Source organism: Scomber scombrus, chromosome 18, assembly GCF_963691925.1.
Source record: "Scomber scombrus chromosome 18, fScoSco1.1, whole genome shotgun sequence".
Taxonomy (NCBI): domain Eukaryota; kingdom Metazoa; phylum Chordata; class Actinopteri; order Scombriformes; family Scombridae; genus Scomber; species Scomber scombrus.
In genome coordinates, this window is record NC_084987.1 from 7,286,176 (window position 1) to 7,313,909 (window position 27,734).

General features: G+C 38.9%; 1 protein-coding gene across 2 annotated transcripts in view; it reads left to right on the plus strand.

Moving 5' to 3' along the window:
• asic2 (acid-sensing (proton-gated) ion channel 2) overlaps positions 1–22,547 on the plus strand; it is a 383,404-nt gene extending 360,857 nt beyond the window's left edge. For both annotated transcript variants that reach the window (XM_062438718.1, XM_062438717.1), the window contains exons 3-10: positions 9,994–10,121; positions 13,141–13,291; positions 13,639–13,695; positions 18,858–19,011; positions 20,074–20,165; positions 20,868–20,947; positions 21,584–21,652; positions 22,446–22,547. In XM_062438718.1, the coding sequence (XP_062294702.1) occupies positions 9,994–10,121; positions 13,141–13,291; positions 13,639–13,695; positions 18,858–19,011; positions 20,074–20,165; positions 20,868–20,947; positions 21,584–21,652; positions 22,446–22,547 (833 nt within the window). The remainder of the gene's footprint in view (positions 1–9,993; positions 10,122–13,140; positions 13,292–13,638; positions 13,696–18,857; positions 19,012–20,073; positions 20,166–20,867; positions 20,948–21,583; positions 21,653–22,445) is intronic.
• Positions 22,548–27,734: the final 5,187 nt, after the last annotated feature.

Below are 27,734 nucleotides of genomic sequence, written 5' to 3' on the forward strand. Positions count from 1 at the left end.
AATGCAGTGCTAGAATCTTACCGTGTCTCTGCGCACTTTGTGTCTGCTTTTATTAATCAAAGCAGTGGTGAAAAGCACTCTTAGAAGCAGCTGAAAGGAGCACAGGGATGTTTGTGCAATAACAGGTTAAACCAAGTGGAAAGTGGAAGTGGAAAGTCCTTGATCCTTTTATTATTTCAACCTGTGTCATTTCCCATGTTGGCATTTGGTTAGTGTTTGTAAGCAATTTTGTGTGTAAAACAGAAGTGCTTTTGCTTCTTGAAAATTTGTGAGAGCTATATTCCTTTTTGTGCATCAGACACTTTCTTACAGTGCATAAGTGAGGATATAACTTAAATTATTGCTGCTGTTGACGAACATCAGCAAAACATTGGCTTTCCACAGGAGGATGACTCAAGCTGTCTGTTGATGCAGTCTTCATTTACTGCTGTTTACAGGATATTTTCTTTCAATTTCAATCTTGTTGTAAATTTTGATTTGTTTCTGTGCCTCTATAAAGTACATCTGTGCTCAACACTAAAATGACAATAATAACATTTCGTGCAAACTGAGCAAATATAACAGCTTAGCTTGCCATGGTATAAGAGCTTCATAGCAGCATTTCTATTTTTTTTTTTTTGTTTTAACGTAAAACAAATGTGCCTAAGATGATACTTTGAGGATACAAAATTACTGGGCTCTTTCCTATCACACCGAGAGGAGGCCGGTGTGCTATGCGGCTATTAGTATGTGTATGTGTTTTGCTTGTTTATATTTGGGTTGTGTGTTTTCTGGGTTTTGGCTCTGTTTCCCTTCTGTGTTCCTGCACTCCTCCCCAGCCCATTTTTCTCTCCAAACCTGCAGTGCATCAGGTTCGTTAGCCCAGCCTTGCCTCAGTGTTTTTCACACCTGTCCTATATCAGTCTCAGTTTTTGTTCAAGTTCGTCAAGTTTTGTCAAGTCTGTTCAGCTCTACTTTTAATAAAGACGTTTTCCTGCAGCGCTGCTTTCATCTATGGCATTTTGCATTTGGGTTCACTTGTTCCACTTTCCATGACAGATGAGAAGTCAGAAAAAATGTTATGATAACTTGGCAAACTCAGTGTGCTGATGAAGATCACAGGGCTCAATACCAGGTCCTGTTCATTTCACATTGTATGTAAATGACCTGGGCTCATTTGTTAGCAACGGCTCTATTCATTATTATGCTGACAACACAGTAATATACTCATCTGTGCCCTCTATTGACAAAGCATTGTCTCATTGAAGGGCTGATTTTCTTGGCTATTCAAAGGGCCCTGATTAAACTTAAACTTTTATTAAATCCAGATAAAACTAACTACATGCTCGGCACCACAAAATATCACTATTAGTATAATAAATGAGGCTCAATTAAAAAAAAAAAAAAAAAGGTCTTATAAGCACCTGGGTGTCTGGTTAGATGATTATCATTTAAAACATTTAAAATATCAAGGATCTGACTTAATAGCTTAAGTTTAATGTAGGCTTCTTTCATAAGCAGTGCTTCTCTTTAAGCCGTGGGTTGCAGATTGTACAGGCAACCTTTTTATCAGTGCTTGACTATTCAGATGTAATTTACATGCATGCCACAGTTCATATCTTCAAGTCCCTTGATGCTGTATATCATAGTTCTCTTATATGAATTACTGATGACAGTTTGAGAACCTATAATTGTATCCTCTATGAGAAAGTGGGGTGGACATCACTTATCAGTCACTCTTCTGTCATGTTTCTGTCTTGTTTTATTTATAAAGCCATCCTGAATAAACTACCATTTTTATCATCACTTTTAGCAATATGGGATACCTCACTTGTTCACAAGAATGCCTTTAATATCCATTATAGGGACAGAACAGAACTAGGTAAACTGCATTCACCATATATGTTCTTCATAGGTGGAATAAGCTTCAGGACTTCCGTAAATTATAATTATCCATCCCATTTTTCTGTTGAATTATGTTTTTTATATATATATATATAATGAAAGCTCCTGTTTTTCTTAATGTCTCTGTTTCATCCCTGTGTAATGTACTTATATTACTGTCATTTTTTGGATTTTACAAGTCATTTAGCTAAGAAATGTATTCGGAAAGCTGGGCACTGTAGTTTTCAGCAAATGTTACTCATAAAGGATTAAATTGTGCATTTGTTGGGGACAATTTCAATAAGGGATTAATGTGGTGCTCTACTGAGTATTTCAGGCAGCAGGACGGTGTGTATGTAGGATTGACTTAAAATAAACCACAGTATGTGTTCATTATAATGAAGGAACATGTCACACAGTGCAGCAACAAGACTCACTGATGTGTCTTTAATATTTTTTTAGATAACAATGGAGCACTGTTGCACAGAGGGATATGATACATCAAGCTTTGGATATATAAACAACACCTGTTGGTAGAATCAATTAATTGTTGCTTTTTGTCTTTTTATGGGTTTTTAATAGTAAGAAAAACACAGAATATCGCCAGACTTGTGTTTTATGTAAAGCAAGACACCCTTTGGGGATATGCTTGAAATGTTGCGCCAGCTTTCCAACAGCTGACTCCGTCTCCATATGTTAAAGTGTCACACATTAAACCCACAACACAAACCAAGCCTGACAGGCCCAGTCCCAAATGTGACAGAAATTGGGGAAATGTGAGATACAGAGGAAGGAGATAAGGGTTTGGGGGGGGGGGGGGTTTCTATACTTGTAATGTGTCAAGCAGGTGGGAGAGGTAAACAAGCCTGTATAATAACACACACCCTGCTACAACTGTGAAGAACTGCCAAATAAGATGTGGAAGATGTTTTTTTAAACACAGTATAGAGTTTGAAAAAAGTCTACTGCCATGCATTCACAGACCAATTTACTCATTTAGCCCAGATGATCTTCTCCTTTCCCTTTTGTGTCTTTTTAAAGAAACACTTGTAATGCAGAGGGGAGCGCAGGTGAAATCAGAACACCATCTCACACTATTCACTACTATAAAAAACAACAAGATCTAAGTTGCAATTGTAGCAACAGATAGTATCGTAATGTAATCTGCACCTATTACTTTGATGAGTCATTCTAAGTCAAATGAGCAAATGATGAAATACATAGTAACTACTAATCTATGGATCTATCTTTGATTCTGATGAAGCCTCGGTCAGACACGACAAACATTATTATCTACAATCTTCTTGATCGTCTTTTGATGAGGAGAACTAAACACTGGAGCACAGAACAGCACAACAAGCCCTGTTAGCTCTGATGTAGCTCTGACATACAAGCACACACTTTCGCTTTATGTCCCTCATGCAAACATACAGTTCTAATTTTCACCCCAACTAACTAAGACAGTATTGTGTCATTGCTGTCTTGCTCTATGTAAATAAATGTCTTGTTGTGTGAAATAAAAACAGTGTGAATCCAGTTCCTCCATTCATCACTATTTATTCTGAAGATATCCGTTTATTCAGTGTTCTGTATGTTTGTATCATCACTGCATAATCATCCATTTGGTCATCCGACTAGAGTATAACAAGTGGTAAATCCAGTGTATTGCGGGAAGAGTGGGTGAAAATTAGAGCTGGAAAAAACATTCAATAACCAACTAGTCAATCAACAGAAAATTACCTGGTAGATAATATATATTAAACATGTTATATAATATTTAAGCAAAATATTCTGTATGTCCAGTTTCTCAATTGAGTATTTTATGTGACTGAAGTCATTATGTATGGGCAGTTTACTGCTTTTCTGACAATTTGATGTTTAAAAGATGAATCAATTGAAGTAAAAACAATAATCAGCAGATTAATCAATGACAATAATCATGTTGTAATGGGAATTTTACCCATGGCTTTGTTTCTTTTAAAAACCCATTTGTCCTGACCAGTGGTCTACATGGGTCCAAACCTTTGGATTTAATTCAAAACAGACTGATAAAAAACGTACAGACATACAAAGGGGCACCCAACAATTCCTGTGCTTGTTAGAGAAAACTGCATCATAAATCTTTCAGTAGTACCTTTCTAATCCCCATCAGACTGTTCTCCTTGAGATGCCATACACTTGTCTCAGTGCTTCTCTTCTTGGATTTCTTCCACAGTGGTGAATCTCCTCCCTTTCACTGCCAGTTCTAGTTTAAACAGTATGCAGATATGTGTTACCTATAGCGACAAATCTGATAGCTCTACAACCGTACTATGGTTATTCTTTTATAACAGAAAAGATTCAATTAATCCTCCTTCACCAACAAAGAGTCCTACAAAAAAACCTCCATTAGAATCCTCTAAACCCGAGCACAGACAGATGTCAAAGCCTCACACACTTTTCCTCACCACCCAGTTCGATGCTATAATCATCCTTCCCTGTTGTTTTTTGTTTGTCGTTGTTGGTTTGTTTTTGTTATAGTTATGTTTTTGTCCCATTGTCTCATATCTCTTTGTCTCATTTATCTTTGTTCTATATTCTGTTTATCATTGTCTTGTGCTATCCACTCAGATACTTAACATATTTACATACATATGCATGCAAACACATAACTGATGTATTTCCCATGAACACACACACACACACACACACACACACACACACACACACACACACACGCACACACACACACACACACACACACACACACACACACACACACACACTGCATTCCAACCCCTACAAAACCTCAAGGAGTAACTAATGACATCCTATTTGTCCTGTTTTTCTTTTCTATGCAAAAACTTTTATATTACGAAATGTCCATTCGTAGCATTCGCTCCCAAACAAAAATAAAATAAAATCCATAAATCATCTTCTCAAATTAAAAGCAGACATGCCAAACTACAAGAAATCACCTAACAATTCAGTACAATAAATCCTAACCAGCCCACAATATAATCTAGTCTATTCAGCTACCTACAATAGAGGTGTATCCATTTTGATCCTTATAAGAATACACTTTACTCACAATAATTTCAATATTAGACCCAGAGGGAACATTTGTTATAATCAGTGCGTCATTCAACAATAATCCATTTACAATTGCAAACTTGTATGGCCCCCACAATGAGAACCCTTTTTTCTATCGCACATTTTTCTTACAAATCACCAGCCACACCTCTAACTCAATAACTATAATCAGAGGTGATTTTAACAATGTACTCCATCAATAGACATATCACGACTGAATTTCTCAATCTTCATCAACAATAAAAGATGAGATGGATGCAGTCAATCTTGGCAATAGCTGGAGGCTTAAAAACTGAACTGCATGAGGATAACACTACTTTTCTCTCTAGTATCAGTCATTTTCACATATTGACTTTATACTTATCCAGCTATTCTATCCTTCCAAATACCATAGACACCAAAATCAAGCCAATCATAATTAGCAATCATGCACATATAACACTCACCCTGAAGATTGAATCATCTGTTACATCCTGCCCTACATGGCACTTTAAAACTTCACTACTTGTAGATCCTCAGTTTGACAGCTTTATCAGGGAAAAGTTGTCATCCTTTTTGGATATGAATGACTCTCCAAATACCTCTCCAACACTACTAAGGCAAACAGGTAAGGAAGAGGATTAGACGGGAAATTATTTCATACTCCTTTCATAAGAAGAAAAAGACAAGAGCAAAAACTATAAAGTCACTTAGAACACAAAATAAAATAAAGAGCACTCCACCACTCAAATTTTAAGTAAATATTCTGACAAAATTAATTTACGTTCTAACAGCTGAGATACAAGTAATACGAACAAAATAATGAGTCAACTTCATTAAGGAGAAATTACTCATAACAACATTGAAGAATTCAGCAGGGAACTACACCTCATCTCCTCAATCCATAAATGACACTTTCCGGACCTTTTAAAGTAATCTTTATTCCCTTGAACATAATCCCAACAACTATTCACTCGTTTGTAGATCATCTGCCATTACCACAAATATCCACAGATCAAGTGGATATTTTAGATGGTCGATTAACACTTTCTGAACTACGCAATGCTCTTATAAAAATGCCTAATACTAAAGCACCTGCATTAGATGGATTCCCTGCTGAATTCCTTTAACACCTCTGGCAGACGCTGAGCCCACTTTTACTTAAGATGGTAGCTGAAATTAAAGGCAAAGGTCACCCCTCCAACCGAAGAACACTCCTGCTGTTAAAGTCTTATTAATATAAGGACCCAACTCTTCACTGTAGTTAACGCCCAATCTCATTAGTCAACACAGACATTGGCATTCCACTTAGTAACAATACTCCCATCCTTATTGCATAATGACCAAACCTGTTTCATCAAGGAACTACATTTGACTAACAACATCAGAAGACTCTTGAATTGAATCAATATTTCACATCCCAACAAAGCAAAGACAATTATAGTTTCAATAGTTGCACAGGACGCATTTAATAAGTTAAACTCATTATTTCCTCAACTCTGACAGCCTGCTGGGAAACACTCGAATTTAGCAAATTACAGTTGTTTCCGTGCATGAACATCCTTCTCTGGCACAACCAGGATTTTTAGCTCAACAAATCTCCCCTTTATTTCAGCACATGGGAAAAATCAAACATCTTCCACCATCTACTCCAAGACAGCTCATGCATCACATTTAAAGACCTGATTCAGAGAAATGGAGTCAGAGGGGGAAACTTTCTCCAATACCTACAAATCAAATCCTATTTTTAAAATAAAATCAATTTCATAAGTAATCCACTCCAACCAGTAGAACAAATCATGAAATATTCTACATCCACAAAAATTCATTGAAATTTATACCAATAAATCTCCAACATAGATAACAACAACCACCTGCCTACTGCAAGAGATTTATCTCTCCCCTCTGACTCCAACCTGTGGACACAGATTTGCAGGAATTCATTTGAAATGACAAAGAATACAAATCTAGACACCACAGATGTCCAACTATACAGCACTCTTGGTTTAAGTTAACAAAGAGGCTCTCCTTAATCTTGGGTTACAGCCATAGAGTGTATAAAAATAATGGTGGCGGGCATCGTGACATTACCCATTGGCTTATGGACTTGTGTTTGCATTTGACTGATGCAATCTTGGATTTTTGGAGCCAGAAATAGTGTGAAGTGACCATTTTTAGAAGAGAAAGGGTGGAGCTGACTCTAACACCAGCTGGAAGCTTGGTTAACACACATACACACACCAACCTGCATACTTACTACAATGAGAAAATCTAAGTTAAACATGCTTTTTTTCTTGCCTGTTATAATGATTACTTTTTTATTTTGTTTTAGTTTGTTTGAGTCTTTTTGATATGTGTCATCATGTTTCTCCCCTTGTATTGCACCATTAAAAAGAATCAGTCTGTTCTCAACTGTTTTAAAATTACCCAAATACTTCAATACTCAATGCAATCTTCTGAGATTAAGTACATTATGTATGAAGACAATTAATTTGAGTGGAATTTTTTATCTTCCAGTTAGCATTTTGTTTGATAAATAAACAAACTGGACATTATTTACATGAATATTGACCATAGTGCTAATTGATTACTAAAAGTAACAAAACTATGTTTAGAAATTATGTAACTACATAACATGGCAATACTGTTGTTGCTGGCTAAACACACACTTGGATAAAGCTGTTTATTATTTATTGTTATTATCAACAAATTCCTTGACAAGAACCACAACCAATAATGAATATATGCTACTTAATTATTGAATTTGCCGATACAGTCTATTAGCTCATTCCTCTATGCTATAGCTCCCTATTTTCAAACAAAAACTATTTAAAATAGCCAAATCACTGTGTAGACTCAGGGATGTAGTTATTTGTTTAGACAGCTTAATGTTCATTTTAATTAAATAATATGTCAACCAGTGCAAAACAGCATGGCTCTTTTATGTGTTTTTAATATTCTTGGCAACTGTAGCACATTATATAAGATCTGCAGTAGCTGTGCTATGGCTGCTATTGGAGCATTATGCCAAACACCATTGTAAGGGCTCATTATTGAATGCTTTCCTATAACATGCTATATTTTAACAATTAATCATGGCAAAATCGTATGACATATTGCCATTGAGTAGCAGTAGGATTAAGTCAACCAATTATAAATTAGGGACACCCCTGTTCACATACTTTATACTTGTGGCCTGAAGCTGTTTTCATCATTTGGGCCCCTAAGATCCAATTCAAGCTCCAACATGCAGTGACATTTTCCATGATAGTGCACTTCCAATACTGTGGTAACAGTTTGTGTTGCTTTCTGTTTACAACGTGATATTGCCCCAGTGCACAGTGCGAGGCCAAGAGAGAATTGTTTTCCCCAGTTTTATGTGGAGGAACCTGACTGCCCTGCACAAAGCCCTAACCTCAGCCCCATCCAATATCTTTTGAACTGAACTGGAACACTGACTGCGGGACATCAGTGGCCAAGCTCACTAAAGCTCTTGTGGCTGAATGAGGCTGCAGTCAGGTTCCAACATCTGGTGGAAAGCCTTCCCAGAAGTCAGAGGTAATATTTGAGTGTCCACTTAAAAGCACCATGTGGTGTTTCTGAACTGTAGTAGCATTAGTTAGTAGTTCAATTTGTTTCATGCACCTGCACGAGGATGGAAACAAATGCACATGTGCACTTGGGTGATGCAATGTTCCTGCCAATGGTTTCACATTATTCTACTGCTGGACAGGTGGCTGCAATGTGCCAAGTAATGCAGCAATGTGCCAGCATAGAAAGGGAAAAGGGAGACTGTGCACTAGTGAACATGGATTTAAACAATGTAGGGTTTAAAATATTTTAGAAATCAGCTTTGCAAATGTTCAAACATTCAATTTAAACATTTTTGTGTAAAAGAAAACTACACATGGCTCTTTTTTTTGTTCTAAATATATAGGAAGAAAATGCCTGAGCTGGATAGTGCTGAATGAGACGTAAATTATAGGACATACACTTAATAAGCCTATAACAGTGAAAGACCTTCATTACCCAGTATTACAGAACATCATACTAGAATGTAAAGTACAGAATGGACATTGCACAGAATAGGGCACCAAATGATTAATTCCCCTCTTTTATAGACACACACACACACACACACACACACACACACACACACACACACACACACACACACACACACACACACACACACACACACACACACACACACACGTATGAAGACAGAGTCAGCAGTCTCTTGCCCTTTTTACAAATACTCATTCATAATTATCTCAAACACACAACCGGAAAAAAGTATGTTTCATCCCTTCTGTCAGTCTTCCATTTCTATTTAATGCATCCGAGCTGTTGCCATATCAATCGCTTTAGATGTTTGATTGATGACTGTATCCTTGGAGGTTTATACTCCTGTGTGTGTGTGTGTGTGTATCTTCTGTCGATTTGTAAGGCTGTGCTGATAGGTTGCGATGTCTTGGTTCCAAAGCATCCTGAAGTGTCCGGCTGATCGGCTGGCAGCAGGAAGCCTTGAATGTCCGATAGCACACCAGTGAAAGTGAGGACACGGAGAGAAAACGTTATCGATTTCTACTAAGACCACTCTCTTTTTTCCCATAAATGTTATGGCTCTCTTTGTCCTTGCTCGTGTGTGTGTGTGTGTGTGTGTGTGTGTGTGTGTGTGTGTGTGTGTGTGTGTGTGTGTGTGTGTGTGTGCATATGAGTGCTCTGAATGGCAGGATAAAGGTCCTTTTAATCTGTGGAGTCAGCACTGAGTTTTCCTCACTACCTCTATTTGATGTCAAGACAAATCAAATGGCAAATCTAAGGAAATGTGTGTTATAATAAAGACTAAAGCAATCTTTGAGCCAGAAGCCCCAGATGCTGAGAACATTTCAGTTTGACTGTGTGCTCCAACATCTGTTGAGTGCAAACAGCTTTTTTTGCACGTCTATTCCATTAACAGTTCATATGAGCCAATCAAAAAGTCAAATACCTTTTTTTTCTTTCTTTCCACATTTCTGCTTGTTTATTCACAGAATAAATCAGCTAACCAGATCTTTCCATCTGTTTTCTTCCCAGAGGATACAGCCTTCGAGGCAGGTGTGCGGGTGCAGATCCACAGCCAGGTGGAGCCCCCCTTTGTTCACGAGCTGGGCTTCGGCGTGGCCCCTGGCTTCCAGACTTTTGTAGCCACACAGGAGCAAAGGGTAGGTGTCCCTGACTTTCACTGACACACAGTTAATAGCTTTTTATAATCATTTTTCTTCCTTGTGCTGTTTTTCACCTCTAATCCGCATGTTGAGCTTATCGCTTGTAGATAAAGAAAAAAAAGAGTGATAAATAACTTGCCATAATGATGGGATTGTGTGCATTCATGTGTGTGAGTGGGTGGGTTTGTGTGTGCATGTGTGTTCCAATACCCTCTGGACCCTCAGTTGGCCTCTGTGGTCTCTTGGTGATTGTTGACTGACAAATGATGACTACCCCCTCTGTCAGTGACTTTGACCTTGCTGATAGAGAGGTGCTTTACTCCAACTTAACCCCACTCAATCATACTGAAGCTTTGTTCCATTAAAGGCTGCGGCTCTTGCAAATATACACAGCTGAAGGTATTTGGCGTAAACAGCCTCTTTCTATATTACTGGAGGCTTCCACTTCACATGGTGGTTTTTCACTTTCTTTTTTTTTTTCATCCTGAACAAGTTACACAAAATGTGTTTCTACACTGCCAAGCTGAGTGTCTCTATATTGCGACTCCTCTCAGCTGTGTCATTTTACCAAGATTATTAATGCCGTCATTGCTTATGTCTCTATTTTCTTTCTGTCTGTCTTTTTTTGTTTTTCTGCCTCCAAGTACATTTTTGGGAAATGTATTGTTTGGCTCACTGGTCCTTGCCCTTGTCTGAACAGAAAGATCGGCTGGCATATCAGATATATTTCTTTTTCTTTTGTAACTCTGGCTTTTTAGTGAGAGTTATAGAAAGAAATATCTGATCATATAAAACAGATGTTGTTGAGTTTAGTTTTAATTTTAGTGACTTTTATGATGCACGATTTATATGAAGCCTCACAACAGCTTAGTGTGATGCTGCGAAACAGAGAGTCGCCTCAGTGGCAGCCAGGAACATGCAGAGGAGATCTAGAGATGGTTAGCCCTCCTGGGTAATGAGCCTCCAGGGTTTCAATCTCTGCTCATCTGTCAGCCCAATTCTGTGGCTGGCAGGGTGAAGACAGGCCCTCCTCTGCTCGCCTGCTGTGAAAACACTGCCCCTCTCCACAAGCACGCACAGTGGGAAACATTGTAATTTTAGCTCCAGCTAATTAATGCGGAGTTGCACTTTGCATCAAGTCTGAGGAAACCCTCCTGCTGTGAGAAGTTCCCACCTGTCTCTTCAAACTTCTTCTTCTACAGAAACCCTGGGGGCACTTTCAAACATGTCCAAAAACAATCATGATAATTATGATTGGGTAGAGTATCTGGGACAAAAATTTGGGATGGGGTCTTGTGGAGTATGATTTTTTTTTTTTTTTTTTTTTTAAAGGAAAAAAAGTTGATTAGTGGATCTTTATAATGGATACCAATCAGTCTTACTGTGAAAATGACTTTGACAAAGAGTTTAAGTGAACTAATTTTGGCTAATAATATTGGGCCTAGATCAAAGATGTTTAATGAAGTATGTAAGGCACACAGTACAAAGACCGTGGTGAGAGCTGAATGAATCCTCAAGCGTAGACAGGCAATTTTAGATTTAAGCTCTCCAGACATAGAAATTGCCTCTCTATAGGCTTTTGACTGCAGCTAAAGGCCCAGTGTTCCTTTGGTTGGTTGGAAAGTCATTCTTCCCAAAGAAAAAAAAAAGTTTCCATTATACTATTATTCCTTTACTGCCTCTTGATTCCAGCTCAGAGTCTTTTTATTTCAGTTTAGCTCTTTGCTGTCAGGAAAAAAAAAAACCCAGAGCAGAGGGCAATTTTTGGAAGTCTGTGATTTAATATTGAGGTCCAACTTTAACTCTAAAGTTTCCTTCTCAGCTCACCCAACCAATGCTAAAACAGTGACCTCATTAAAACACCATCCTGTTCTCAAATCAAACTTTTTTAATAAAATGTCCCTACTGACCAAATGGTGAAGCCAAATTAAAGCATTGCTGCGGTAAAACGGGTATGAAATATTTATTAATAACACACTGAGTGGGGCAGAGGCCTCAGCTCTTATTAGATAGAACATAATCAGGTCAGCAGGTCTCAACACAGTGAAAAGTGATATTGAGCACCTTAGATTATCTGATTACAGAGAAATAATCAGATCTCAAATCAGCCACAGTTGACTCTAATTAGGCCAGAAGAGAAGATTAGCTGAGGTGTGAAGGTGATTTTAAAGGTTAAGGATTGCTGAGGAGCACCGTTCTTAAATCCCTAATAAAATTAATAATGTCAGGATGCCAGTATTTATTGCTTGCACTTGCTGCTGGCATCAGGGAGGGCATGTTTATTTATCACAGGAGACATTGCAGCCATATCCAGAAATGGCCAGAGGGACACTCAAATATTCAGCATGCTTGATTGCTGTTGGGATTACATTTATTTTCCTAAGTGTTGGTGAAATAATTGTATCAATAAACGTACAGCGTCAAACTCCCTAGAGGCAGAGATACAACATCGCCTGATAGGAAGGGCATGGTTTCAAATTCTGTCAGTACTAACAAGCAAACTGTTGCCAAATTTCACCTGGCAGGATATTGTGTTTTTGCCTCATCCACAAAAAAATTGCTCTTTTGGCAGAGCAAGCTGCCTCGCTTGGGATGCATTGTGATGACAATGTAGGGAACTGGGGAACAGAGTGGGTGATAGATACTGAGTGTGTGGCAAGAGCGCTCCACTTGTGTTGTGGAGCAGATGGGCCTTCACACTGCTCGGCCCGGCGTCCCTCGTTCCTCATCTGCTGTCCCAGTCTTCAGAGCGGCAGGAGAAGGGAGGAGAACATTTGGAGTTTATGTGCTCCCGTAGCTGTGTGTTGAGGGATTTCTCCAACAGAGTCTGGCTATCTGTTGAATTGTTTTCCACACCGCCTGGTATACTGGCTCAATTTCAAGTACTAAAGAATGCATGATTGAGAGCTGCTGTCCACATTTTGGATTTAATATAAAAATTATCTTTGTGTTTATTATATTTGTATTTATCCATCTTGCTTCCCCACTAACCTGACATGTCCTCTGTCATCTGCAGCTGACCTACCTGCCTCCCCCGTGGGGAGAGTGCGAGTCGAAGGCTCTGGAGTCTGGCTTTTTCGAGGTGTACAGTGTAACGGCTTGTAGGATCGACTGTGAAACGCGTTACATTGTGGAGAACTGCAACTGCAGGATGGTGCACATGCCAGGTAAGCACCGACGGCTGTATGAATAAAAAGAAAATGTGGTGTGGGTGTTGTATTGAGCATGTATTCATCAACAGGAGTTTTCAGCAAGGTTGCAGTATTTTATGTGAGATTAAACCGCATTGAGGAGGCTTATATTGATATGACAAGTCAATACTGGATTAGGTGTTGGCATTTAAAAAAGCCCTGGGATTACGTGTCTGGCAGGAAAAAGGTGCTACGCCTCATATTTTGTTTCGAGATTCATCCGACTGTTTACAATTTGTTAGAGTATACCAAGGACTTAATGTTTAAACACTGACATTGACTGAATTCTTCTTATTAAATTTTCTTTTTCAAATTCTTCCTAGGTGATGCATCGTACTGCACGCCTGAGCAGTACAAAGACTGCGCTGAGCCTGCCCTTGGTAAGTCCATGTGAGACAAACATGAGTCAAGACGAAACTCGCACACTGTATGCTGGTTTACATATCATTATTTGCCTCGGCAAGGATTAGGATAATTTTTTTTTGCTGTTGATACAGAGCTTTAATGCTAAAACCTGCTTGAAAGATGAGCAACATTGGAGAGAATTTAAAGCTTGAGACGGCTCGACTTAAGAGCAGTTTATCATCATACATACCAAAACACTGATGAAAGAAAAAAAAACTGTCAGGAATGAGTGATAGCCCATCATCATACTGTAAGTCCTCTCTGTCTGTCACTGGGCGTCGTTTAGAGAGGGAATTGTACAGTCAAGGAATAACTCAGTACGTAGGCACACCTCTGTTATACTTATAAACACCACAGGAGATCCAAAGTGTTCTATTTATGATGGAGAGTGTAAGTGTCAGTACTTAACTGTCTGATTTATCAAGAGAAGAGGAGTCATCTCAATATTCCCCCTTGTGTGAAGGTCTAATCAAGTAAATAACCAGCGTCAGAGCAGATGGAGACTGCAGTGTTAGAGTTCAATTTAATGGATGGGTAGTCAAGATAGATAATGGATCATATTTCCTGCGTTGCAGTAAATTATACAACCATGTAAAAGGTTTTCCGCAGCCTTGGCTCATTCCTTTAAATTCCAAATTGTATAATAACTTTGTCAGCTTTATTAAATGTTGGCTCATCCAGCTGTTTTAAGATATTGATCTGATTTTCATTGTTTTGACTTTTTTTATTTTTTTTTATAAAATTGCCCCAATACCTAAGTGTAATGCTTTGCTTTTGCAATAGCCTTACACTCGAGGGAGGCTCATGAAAGCCAAATGAGACAGATACTCTTTGATTTTAACTGAATTAAATTGCTTAGAAAGTGTTTAAAAGTCAAGGTCTGCCTTTCAAAGCAGCAGGATGATAAAGAGGTATTTTCTCATTCATATCCATCCAGTTAATAATAACAAGGAGAGCTGGAGCGTATCCCAGCATGCATTGGATGAGAGGGATGATCCACTCTCTGGCAAGTGGCTGGCCTACTGTATTAGGGCTAATACATATACACTAGCATTAATCTTTAAGGGTTTTTTAGCATTAACAAATAACAGAAAGAAATTAAACAAAATTAAATAAAACATTTTACAGCACAGTATTTTTCCAGAATTTCTCTTGATAATCACCAGACTTGGTTGTAAAGAGTTTTAAAGGAATAGTCCAGATAAAAACGACAACCTTTACAGAAGGGCACGTTGTTGTTGATTTTTATTTTTATTTTTTAATTCTGTGAGCACCACAAAGGTCGAAGTTCTTCAAGGAACCACAAACTGAGACATGACCCATGCTCTCAGTCAGTCAGTTCAGGTCATGTAGGGTGCTGTTGTATTATGGTTCTCTAATCAATGTGTCAATACGTTTTATAACCCGAGCTGATCTGAGCAAACTTTCAGCTCTGATGCAGTAGTGCACAAAATAATTGCCAGAGAAAATGTTGTTTTTATTGGTGTGTGTGCTAGGCAGAAAGTGTGAACATTTTAGAGGGAGTATAATTATCTGGGTTTTTCTCAGATTGTTTTCATCCCAACATTTTTAACCCATGAAAGGAAAATCTCTAAATGGTAAATGGCCTGTACTTAAATAGCGCTTTTCTAGTCTAGTCCACTCAAAGCGCTTTTACACTACATATCACATTGACCCATTCACACTGATGGCAGGGGCTACCACGCAGGGTGCCAAACTGCTCATCAGGAGAAGACTAATATTGACACACACACATTCACACAACATTGGCGCAGCGGCATCGGGAGCAATTCAGGATTCAGTATCTTGCCAAAGGACAAATCGACATGTGGACTGTCTGGAGGAGCCGGGAATCGAACCACCGATCATCTGATTAGCCGACGACTGCCTGAGCCACCGCTATCCACACATTGTTCACATTGTTTTGAATAAAGGCAGAAATCTCAAAACATCATTAGCGCTGCATGGACCCACACGTTAAACATTTATTTATTTTCTCTGGAGTCACAAGAGTTCACAAAAAAATTATTGATTATAAAAATCAATGGCGCTCCTTGTTTATCATAAATATTGATAAATATTGGCTTGTATGGTTGTGTCATAAGTGTTACTTTTCAGTGGGGAACTACTAAAATCAACAACCTTGTTTTTAACTCACTCTCCCTTCCAGATATATTGGTGATGCAAGATGTTCATTTTACCACATAAATAATTGTTGACTAGTAGAAGTTACAGAAACATCAGCCAAACTTTCTGTCCTCCCACACCAGCCTCTGTTCAGCCCCCACTTCTCCCGCCCAAAGGAACATTATTTCTGGAGAGCCAGAAGAATGTAGCCAAGGGCAGAAAAACTTTCAGGCAATCAGCATCAAGGCTGTAAACTCCCACAACATAAGAGCATTCATTCTAAGACACCAATGTGTCGTTAACATGCACTCAAAAACCGTAAGTTTCACTGTATGATGCCGGAAGAGTGTAGACGGCTTTGGTGCGTATTCCAGGCAGCTCTTTTCCACTCTTTTTCTGTAATTGGCTTCATTTTTGGAACAGTGAGACTCTCACAATCCCAATACACACACACACATACATGCACACACTCAGCTTGGATCATTGAATGCAAATGAATTCTAGTTTAAACTCAGTGCCAATTTGCTATATACCCATCAGACGGCAAAGTTTGATTGGCTTTTTCTCTTTCTATAACTGTGTCACTCAAGTTTTGGAGTTGGCACTAAAAATATTCTTTAATGGGAGACAGCCGCATCTGTTTGTGAACAACTTGCTTATCTCTTCATTTGCTTTAGGAAACTTAGACAGCGTATAATTATGCATCCAGACAGAAAGAGAACGCAATTACTTCCAATTTCTGTTATAGGTGCTGAGCAGCAGATCTATCCTGCCAAAACTGTCTTAGATAAGTGGTTATAACAGTTGTCTTCCTGTCAAAAAGATATATATTTACACTTTTTATCTGTTGGTATTAACAGTTAGTTAATACATTAAAATTTAATTAAAAAAGAAAAGAACTAGAAAAAAGGTTATTTGGTCTTTTAGGTTTAAATGTGTGTGAGAGAAGAATTGCGGGCGCTGGACAAAGGTGAGAGGCTTAGAAAAAGAAATCAATCATTTGAATGCATGAGGCCTTGCCCCTGTGTATCTAATAACATTTCATTTGAATAATAATGGGAGACCACTGAGAAGCCATATTGAATTTCCTCTCACAATTACGTGACTGTGTGGCCTTGCCGGCTATTAGTGCACCATGGGGGATAGCTGCCTCGTGCTCTGTGATCTGCTGGTTTGCCACAGAGTTGTCTCGGTGAGAAATAAGGCCGATAACATTAACTTGTCCTTTCAGAGAATAAGGGTTGGGATGTTTGGGGAGATTTTAAATCCCAAGGAAGATTTTTAAGTCCAAATCGAGAAGTTTTTTTTCTAGTGAGAGAAGAGTCTGTAATCTCTTGTGAAATTCAATGAGATGTATTTAAACTTTGGAACTTCAAAAATTAAGACTTAAGCTTAAGAAAGTGATTCGCGGAGAGTGTGAGCGGCCTCTGTGCCAGAGTAGCTTTTGATTGAGCTATATTTGAAAAGCTTGTGTCGCTCAACATTACCATCACTGCGAGAGAGTTGGTGTTACGTAGGAGGCTGTGGGCTTAACACAAAACCATCCAGTGCATTCAAGATTTTTTTTTTCTGAGTGCAACTGACGAGGCATAGCCCTGAATAGAGTCTGGCATTTCTGCATCAGGACATTGTCTCTGTCAGGGTTAAGGCTGTTTCACAAAGCTGCTTGAGGGTGTTTGATACTTAACATTCTCTCTTCGCTGACATTGACAATGACATTGTCTTATGCTGTTGTTCAGTCTTTTATGGAGTACACATTCATAAGACTCAAGACGCAGTATGAACGCGCCATGAGTGCAATCATGTGTGTTATTTGTATGCAGAGAGGTAGGGAGTGACCTCTGTTTATAGTCTCTCTAAAGAGATGCCAGATGCATCTTTCTGACCCTCAGAAGATATGCAAAACCCGTACAAAGCTCTATTGTTTATCACCAGTGAAAGAAACTGATGAAACATACTACAAAGATGGGGCTAATTAAAACTAATTAGCTGTGGTGGGTGTCTTGAACTAACATTACAACTTAACATGTTGTTATTTCAGATTAGTGTGGTTTCAGTTCATAATAGCCTTGATAAGATACAAAAAAAAGTTAGGATTAGGGTTAGGGTTGATTCATGTTTTGAGTCATTTAGTCTAGTGTTTGTTTTTTCTGTCCAAAACCCCAAAATCTTGTATTTAGAGTGAGCCTGAGAAAAGCAGCAAATCCTCATGTCTGAGAAATAACGATCCCAATTGTTGGGGGTTAATTAGATGTCAGTTGACTAATTGACATCATTGAGACTTAAAAGGTTTTACACCTACCTTGACATATATTCAATCTTATTCAGGACGTCACTCTCATGTTTTAAAATATCATTATGGTAAGTGATGATGTTTCCCTGCCAACTATATTCAGTTTAGTCTTTTTTTCCCCCATAATAACATATATTTACGTGGTCTCAACAGTATGTTTATTTTCTCATATTGTTTTAGATTTATGTATGGATTGTTTGATTGTTTCAGAGGGCTCTCCTGTCGACTACTTTATTGCATTTTTATTATACCACACAGTCGGGCAGAGATATTTTCTTTGCCAGTTGGATATGACTTGTCTCACGGATTAATGCTTTAGTAAGCAGAATATTCATAACCACATCAGGAACGTCCCACCCAAAGCAGCGGTATAATACCAGTGAGTCACAATGCTAACAGGATATTTTGTTCCACTCTGCAGGGAATTATGAGGCATTTTGACTGATTTTCTGCCTTAAGAGTTTCAATATGTCTGGGAGTATGTGTATGTTGTATCCAGGAGACATCATATTAAAGTCAGCGCTAACATACTTCAAAGATGAGGTTAATTAAAAGTAATTAGCTGTGGTGGGTATCTTGAACCATTAACCAGTGTGAACAATTATCACATTTTCTCCTGTGTTCATCATCTTCAACCCATCCTCCCACATCCTTCGTTCCATTTTTCCCTTCTCGATTTTACATTCCTCCCTTCATCACCACCACTCCTGCGTGAAGCTAAACTGTCAGCTTTGGAGAGCAGCAACTGCATGTGCAGGACACCGTGCAACATGACCCGCTACAACAAAGAGCTGTCCATGGTCAAAATCCCCAGCAAGACGTCAGCCCGTTACCTGCAGAAGAAGTTCAACAAGTCAGAGAAGTACATCACGTAAGTCATGTGATTTGTTCTGTTCTGACAACCAGCAGGTGGTACAAGACTAGATTATCTGCTGCATTTAAGGGTCCAGAGTTATATCAATATAATATATTTACACAGGCAATGTAATGGTATTCCTTGTGATGTTAGGATGATGTGAAAATCCCTTAGAAGAGTAGAATTTTAATACATTTACTGTACTTTAAATTTATACATTAAAACAATCTTAATCTTCATTAATAGATTTTTTTGGAGATTCTTTAGTTTTACATTTTTCCAAAATGTTCATTGATAAAAATGACCAGCTGAAGTCTTATTCACATTAAATTCTCATTATGGTTTTGTGTGTTATAAAAAACACACGTGATGGAAGGAAAATACAAGAAAATAATCTAATCTCAGAAAACTAAAGTGCTTGTCCAGTTTAAGAACAATCTTGAGTCACAAAGACAAGACAGGCATATGAGCAGATGATACATTTATCATTGGGATAAAAACAAATCAGTAGCCTGCACACATGTGCACACATGCCATGATTTAGATGTAAGGTTTTCTAATTTTTTCTTAATTTGTTTTTATAAAACTTGAAAAGGCAAAAAAAGAGAAATCACTAATGAGGCCCAGAGAGTTATTGTGATTTCTATTCAAATATTACCCCAACACTAAACAGCAAACACATCAATATTCACATTCACACCAACAAAAATTGTAACAGATTACTTGTCAAGCTGAGTATTCACAGAGCCACACGTGTATGAAGCAAGCATATTCCACACAAATACAACCAGGGTAAAATCACGCTTTTCTTTCAGATGACATTACGAGCCATTGAGTCTATGCTGCCCAGATTTTTAAATATCAGTTTTAAAGGCCTGGGTGGCTTTTGTCTGGCTGTGAAAAGCTGAGCCACTGCAACGAGTGTGTCCTCCTCCCACACAGTGAAGGTGTTTCTGTGGTTGTACAGCTCTGTAGAAAATGAACGAGCTGCTGCTGATTGTGTCGCTTGCCAAGTAAACACCTGATGCTGTGGGATTCATTAGGCCAAATGTGCCAATGTGTTTTTTCTTTTTTCAGAGACAACATCCTCGTGTTGGACGTGTTCTTTGAAGCTCTGAACTATGAGACCATTGAGCAGAAGAAAGCCTACGAGGTGGCAGGCTTGTTGGGTAGGTTTTCTTATTTAAAGGCTTGAAAAGCAATGCCTTTTCTTGTCAGTATGTATGAGTATCAGTATGTGACAGATTAGGGTCAGGTTTGGATTTTTCTTTTTTTGCTGCATGAAGCTTCAGGCTCTGGCCAGAATTTGGTTTAGTTATTAAGTATATTGGGATATGTCTGTCCTTCTTTCTGTGCCCATTGGGAAGAGGGAAAGTGACAGAGTGTAGATACTGTGTTGCATTAGCCAGGTCAGCTATGATTAGTAATTGGATGAAATAAAGCAAGAATATAGCTTCAGGTCTTGGGCTTGGCAGTATCAGCTGGGTTCATACAGGTCAGGTCTAAAAAAAATGAATATACTTGTCGGGTTCAAGGTGTTTTGCATAAATGAATATAGAAAAGGATCTGGAGACAGAGAACACTGTGACACAAAACTGAGTGACATTTCATAAGTCTACTGTTATGCTATTTTTATATATGAGGATTGCTCTGACTGTCTTATTGTGTTTGAACGGTGGCCAAAGGCAAACTTGGAAGCTATGTTCATATTGAGACTGTTGACTACATATGTATGCGAGAAATACTCTCATACAACTTTAATAAACACCCACCAGCAAGAATCAAGTATTTTTCTTGGCCATGGTCTCATGCTGTATACAACTAAACTTTTACTTTCTCTCTTCTCATATGTTGCTGTGTGTCTCTTACAGGTGACATTGGTGGTCAGATGGGTCTGTTCATTGGAGCCAGCATCCTCACCATCCTAGAGCTGTTTGACTATGCTTACGAGGTCAGTGTCAAGTTGTTGTTTTCACACTCGTTTTCTCATATAGCTGTTGAAACATCTTATTACACATGCGCCCAACTTTTCAAAAGGCTCTTACAGTTTTTTGTCGGTGCAATAAACCCTGATAGCTCTTGTTTTTTAGTCAAGAGGTAGAGCACTGGCTGTGAATTCTGTCAACAGAAACAGTGTCACTGATACAAAAAGCAGATAAAGACCTAAATTTACCTCAGAGCTGACTGAGATGAAGGACTGTGTGATGGTACTTTTCCATTACCTTTGCTCCATTGTGAGCCTTAGAGCTTTTTGTGCTGCTTTCAGCTGCAGCGTGTTCTCACAAGCACATAATAGTCTTCACCTCCCCTAAGGTTTTGGAAATACATAGGAAAAGTAATTTACAAGTTTGTTTTTTTAATTTAAATGGGCATAATGGAGTTATGGGGATCCAAAAACCTTTATGTGAATAACATAAGCATTTTCTAAGCAAACTCTATCAGTTCTCATGCAGAAATAATTGTGACGGTTGTTGCCAAATTATAAATTTTTACTGAAAAACTCCAATGTTCCTGTGCAGTACATGCAGTAATTTCAAGAAGAACTTGTGGAAAAAAGTCTGTGTGACTTTTATTTCCTGATCTGCAGGTACTGAAAGACAGACTACTGGATCTACTGAGCAGAGAGGAGGAGGAGGAGAGTCATGGAGAGGATGTGGTAAGAGCGGCCTTTAACCCTTCACTTATCAATCTCCTCCACAGAGTGCGCTGTATAAGTGGAGCGTGTAGACTGAGAGTAATTTCACTCCCTCTGATCATGCATATCAAACCCTGCCATATTCCTACCCCTCAATAAAAGCATAGAGAGAGCACCCTGGCAACCCTAAGACTGTTCATACTGACAGTTCAATGGCAATTTGTGGGAAAAGGCTTTGCTCTTTGCATTTTTTGACTATTTTCAGCCTGTGCACAGTTTAATCCTATCCACCCCTAACCCTTGCATACGCTTTTACTCCCCAAGGACCACAATGAAATCATGAAATTTGAATCCCAGATATCAGCGGATTTGCATGTGCAGAGCTTCGACACACACATTTCCATTGTTGACCAGCAACAAACCAGCTTCAAAGCATTGACCTTTGGGGTAAAGCAGATGGAAGGCATAGAGTCTAAAAGCAAGAAGCTACAGTATAATATTAGCCTTGTACTTCCATCCATCCATCCAAACCAGTCCTGGTTTACAGTCAGTTATGAAACAGAATTCTATGCTACAAATGCATCTCTTGAATAAACCACATTAGCTCTTTGTGCTGATAATGACCAAACTACTCTAGCTGGGTAGGGCTAACATGTTTCAGTGTTATTGGCTATAGCTCGCCAGCCACAGTAGCTTGTCAACCAGCTCCAGCAGCAGTCATCAAGTGAGCCAAGACTACCTTATTTACTTTTAGTTTGCTGTGCTACTTTCTGGTCTGACCTAGAAATATGACACTCTCAATCTTGTTTCTCAGAGTTCCTGCGACCCGGTGGCAAACCACTCTGAGTCCATCAGCCACACTGTGACAGTACCCCTGCAGACTACGCTGGGCACCTTGGAGGAGATTGCCTGCTGAGGCCCTCCCTCCTTCCCCTCAGAGCCACACACACCAAGAGGCTGCCTCCATTGGGTGGCGCTATATCCTCTGTTTGGGCACCTTGGAGGACCTTAACAGGGGAGGGGAAGAGGAAAGGACAAAAACAAGGGTTGGTCAGAGGACAATGCTGTGCTCTGTCACACCGCCCTGTCTGAGGCACTAATGGGGATTAAGGAGCTGTCGGCTGGACTTATCAGCCCTCTCTTTCACCCTGCACTGTACTGTGGTGGGTGGGCAGCCTCCGTTGTGCCAGACCTGCCCCAGACCTGGGGCTTTGTGTCTCCACATACACTTAAACAGAAATTCAGAGACTGGGTTAGGCAACTACCCAGAGGGGACTCATCCCTGTGCAGCATATCTATGTAACAAACACATTCATATGTCGCTCACTGCCAAATGAACTGTACAAAATTGGTTTTGAACTGTCCAAACTGCATGCGTTGATCTATCTTGCTCTCTTTGCTGATGCATACGTTGGACTGCAGTGTTGCTTTACTGTACAGTACATGTGTGCCATTTGTCTCTCTATCTGCAGGACAGGCCCACAACAAGGGCCCAGGTCAGATATCGAACTTCGAATGTACAGATTGAATATATGGTTGTTTAAAATCATAGTTCAGATATGACCAATCCATCTTTGAAAATCTATTCTAATGAGAAATGTATCGAAAAATGGGCTGTTGATGTGTGAGTATTACTGAGGAAAAAGAAAAAAAAAACAGCTGAACATTCTGTTTTCTTTACTGAAAACAGAGTGAAATCTTAAAGATTTTGTAACCCTCATTTTGCATATTTTTTTCACTTGTCAGTTTCAGTTTAATCAGTATACTAAAAGACATGTTTGCTACTTGACTCCCGAGGTGCTAAGCTGCTCTCGACAGACTTCTTTAAAGAGATGTCACACTCTTACTGTTAATTTATGTGAATAAGTGACTGGCTTCTGGTTGCTGCACCTCACTGCAACAACCAGCTACCCAAGTGAGGTAGAATCTGAATTTATTTGCCTGCCAGACAGCAAGCCGTGCACAATACGCTCCAGTAAAAGAATATGCCCAGGGAGTCGTCAAACTATCATTTCATTAACAGAATGTTGCGGTGACGTTTTGGACAGTTATTACCATTTTATCAAAGATGACATCATTTTGTCCTTCACCAAAAACAATCCCCTGGCTTGACTATTTAAAACAATTTTCATGATTATAAAAAATTGCTAAAGTACCATAAGGATGGTTCAGTCAGATTTTTTTAAGGATACAGGGTCTGCTGTATTATGGTGTAAATATCTGTGTTTTTTTTTTTTCTCATAAAAACGGGTACCATGCAGACATGCCTGAAGCAGATCTAATGTAAGAGAACTTTGGTGAAACATCAACACCTGATGCAGAAGTGACCACATATCGGTCACATATGATTTGTAACATTAATCATACTGCAGCTCTCCATAGGTGAGAGTGTTATGTAACAGGCAGTAGCATTTTTGGGTATTTGAATGTTGTGTTAAAAATGAAGGACACACTTTAGCTTGCTATGAGCACCTGGCATCCTTTTCAATACATCCAAATCTACAGTGTTCTCAGAAACAACAGTTACATATGGCTTTACACCAAAAGCTTGTGTGAGACCATTTGGAAGATTTAGTGTATCTGAGTTTTCTATTTCTAGTCCATGATCATCCTAGCATGGTCTTTGTCATCATGGTAATGTACATTACAGGTAGGAATGAATTCAAGTGCTTTGTGAGACTGTTTGAATTATGATTTCCCATCTGTGCTTCAACCTGCCGTCGCTGTGTACTATCTCATGTTGTGGCTTTAGACGAACACAATCTTCAGCCAACCTGCAGGGGTGTGAGACAAAACGTGTCTAGCGACTCCTGGTGGCGACGACACTGGCTGTTTCTTCTCTCTACTTTGGCTTCAATTGTTATCGCAGGACAGCGTTTTCTCATTTTGTGATGCAGCATACAGTGTGTGTTTTTAATGTGAAACAATAAAATGAAAAAGTTGTTTTGCAGTGGTGGCATCCTGTTGTAGCAAGGCTGAGTATGGCGAGTTTGTTTCAACAATACTACAATTCAAAACTATACATAAAAACAAGACATAAAAAGGCCTTAAAGGATTTGGCTGGTGACTGTGTTTTTTTTTTTATTGTCAACAAATCTCATGTGCAGAGTCAAACCAACAATGAATTTATCCTTCTTACAGGTATTATGTGTGTATCCAAGGGCTCATACATCTTATTTCTCTGTGCTGTAGACCTCCATTGTTGTCCAAAAAACTATTAAAACACATGCTCTTTTATCCAGTGAGTACAGTTGCAGTAGGTTGTTTCCAGCTCCAAAAAATTAATAACAGCAACCACAGTTTTCAGACTCAGGAGAGTAGTTCTGTGTAAGGCAGATGCCATTGAGCCCGAGTTCTGTTTACAGAGCTTCAATAGCTTGTTGTGCAAGTTAAGAGCTTGTGATGTGTAGCACATCAAGCTGTTCTGTAAACAGAACCACGTTTCCACACATTCACATTGGCGTCTGACTTACACAGAACTACTCTCCGGAGACTGAAAACATGAAAGGTGTTTTTAGTCTACATGAGATTTGTTGACAGTAAGAAAAAATAAAATTACCACCAATTCTTTAAGAAAGTATATAAATAAACACATGGGACTATAGAAAGACAAATAAATAGGCAATAGAAAAAAACAAAACAGCTAAAATGGAACTAAAAATACGACACTAAAAATGACACTACAGTGAGAGATATGGATATTTAATGACATTTAGAGCTGAGGTTGGAGATTGCAACAAACTGAATCCCCCTTCTTTCCAGGCAGGTTGGAGAACCTATTGTGGCTGCAAGACTTACGAAGATACAAAAGCCCCTCTCAAGAGCCAGTGTTTGATTTGTCCGTTCAGGGCTACTGTAGAAACATGGCGGTGCAACATGTTGGGCTCCATGGAAGAGGACCTGCTCCCTATGTAGATATAAGGGCTCATTCTAAGGCAATGAAAACACAACAATTCTTATTTTCATGGGATTATACACTAACCAAAACATATGTATGAATTAAAGGAATTGTTAAAAAATAAAGAGTGAAAACAGCTAGCTTCAGGGTACTCTGATGGACTAGTGCCTAGCAGTCATCCTCAGTTGATGTGTCACTTCTTTGTAGATCTGGAAAATAACCTACAATCTTACACTCAACTGTGTGTGGGAGTTGTAAAGAATACAAAGAATGACTTTGTACAAAAGCACCCAACAGCTCCTGCAGAAAGAACTGGAAAATAGCAAGCCATGCTGTGTCAAATGTACAATATTTTGGCAAGGTGCAATTTTCCTCTGACATCTGTGCTATATGCTCTTGATATCGCATGAGGTGTTCCCCTATACAGCCTCAAATGATTATAGCAGCTTGGACAATTGAGGAGTCACAACACCGGAGTGGAAAAATCCACTTGAAACCTGATTTAGCTTTCTAGTCAGGTTTTATTCAGCGTTGCTACTTCTACCTAAAAAATCCAACAGCGATAGCAGTGGGCAGTGGAACCCAGAGACTGCTATATGGCCTTTCTCCATGGCCACACATTTGTTTAATTAATTTAGTAATAATGTGTTCTCCTGCAGCTCAGACATGCACAAATCATATTACTGAAGGAAAGAACTGACATAAGGGAAGAGATGGCATTCAGTTCAAGATGGCTTCAAAAGCAGAGTCAGGAATGATTGTAGTAGTTAAGGGATGTTGATTTCGGTTGACTTTCCTTTTTATTTGATTTCAGGAAATAGCAGCAATGATATTTTTTTGAGCTCACTTGAAGTAAAGGACCTGTGATTTTGTTTTACTCATATTACTATTCTGCACATTGCCAGAGACTCTTGTCTAGGAGCTGCTGCAGGCTGGAGTTTAGCCTCAGTTCAGTCTCAGTTCATTTAGCAGATATTTAGGCATCGGAAATTGCCTGCAGGTCAGCTATAGTGCATCAGCAACTCATTGTAAACACACTGATTGCTTTGGTAGAGTAAGAGCTCACACACATCAGTGGTTGCACTTGCATTTAAAACAGCATTGTAGATACAATAAGATCCAACACCTCAGTGCATTTAAGTGTTTCAGGAATTAGTTTTATATGTGAAAGCAAGAAGAAGAAAACACTGTGCTCAGCCAAAGACAAAAAGAGCAGGAGTGTGAGTATCACAGTCCAACACGTACACTCAATATTACTTCAGTTATTTCACTTTCTGTAATTACATGAGAGTAAAATTATGTTTTGCTCTTCTCCTTATCAATGTGCATTACTTATTTACTCATTTAGCAATGATGGGGGTTTTTTCTCTGTTGGCTACTGACAGAGGTATTAGTTATTAAAGGTACAGTGTTCTTCTACAGGCTTGAGGGCTGTTGCAGGGCAGGACTATAACAAGGGCACAAGTGAGATATTGAATTTCAAATATACAAATTGTGAACATATGGTTGTTTGAAATCATGGTTCAGATGTGAACAATCCATCTTTGAAAATCTATTCTAATGAGTGATTTATTGAAAAGTGGCTGGCGATGTGTGAGCATTACTGAGGGGGAAAAAACACCTGAACTTTCTGTTCTGTTTACTGAAAACTGAGTGAAATCTTAAAAATGTTATAGCCTGCATTTTGCTTTTTTTCACCTGTCAGTCTCAATTTAATCAGTTTACTATAAGGCATGTTTGCTACGTGACTCCTAGGGTGCTAAGCTGCTCTCGACAGATATCTTTAAAGGGATGTCATACTCTCACTGTTAATTTATGTGAATAAATGACTGGCCTCTGGTTGCTGCACCCCACCACAACACCCAGCTAAGTGAAGTACAACCTGAATTTATTTGCCTACCAGACAGCAAGCTGAGGGTTAGAGAGGGTTGACTGCTAGATGCCACTAAATCCTACACACTCGTCCTTGAAGCACTTTTAAGCACTCTAGAAGCCGCTTTATAGATTCATTAGCAATAAAGAGTTCTTCAATAACTGTACATCTCTGTGAAAATTCCACTTCTATTTTTTTTGTACTGATAGCTTCTTTGAAGAGATCAAAACAACTTGTACAGTGTGGCCTTCAGAAGGAGAGGGGTTTTTTCTTTAGATCTTGTTCCTCTTCTTGCTTTGCTCACAAGTCATTTGGCAGCTGTTCTCTTACTA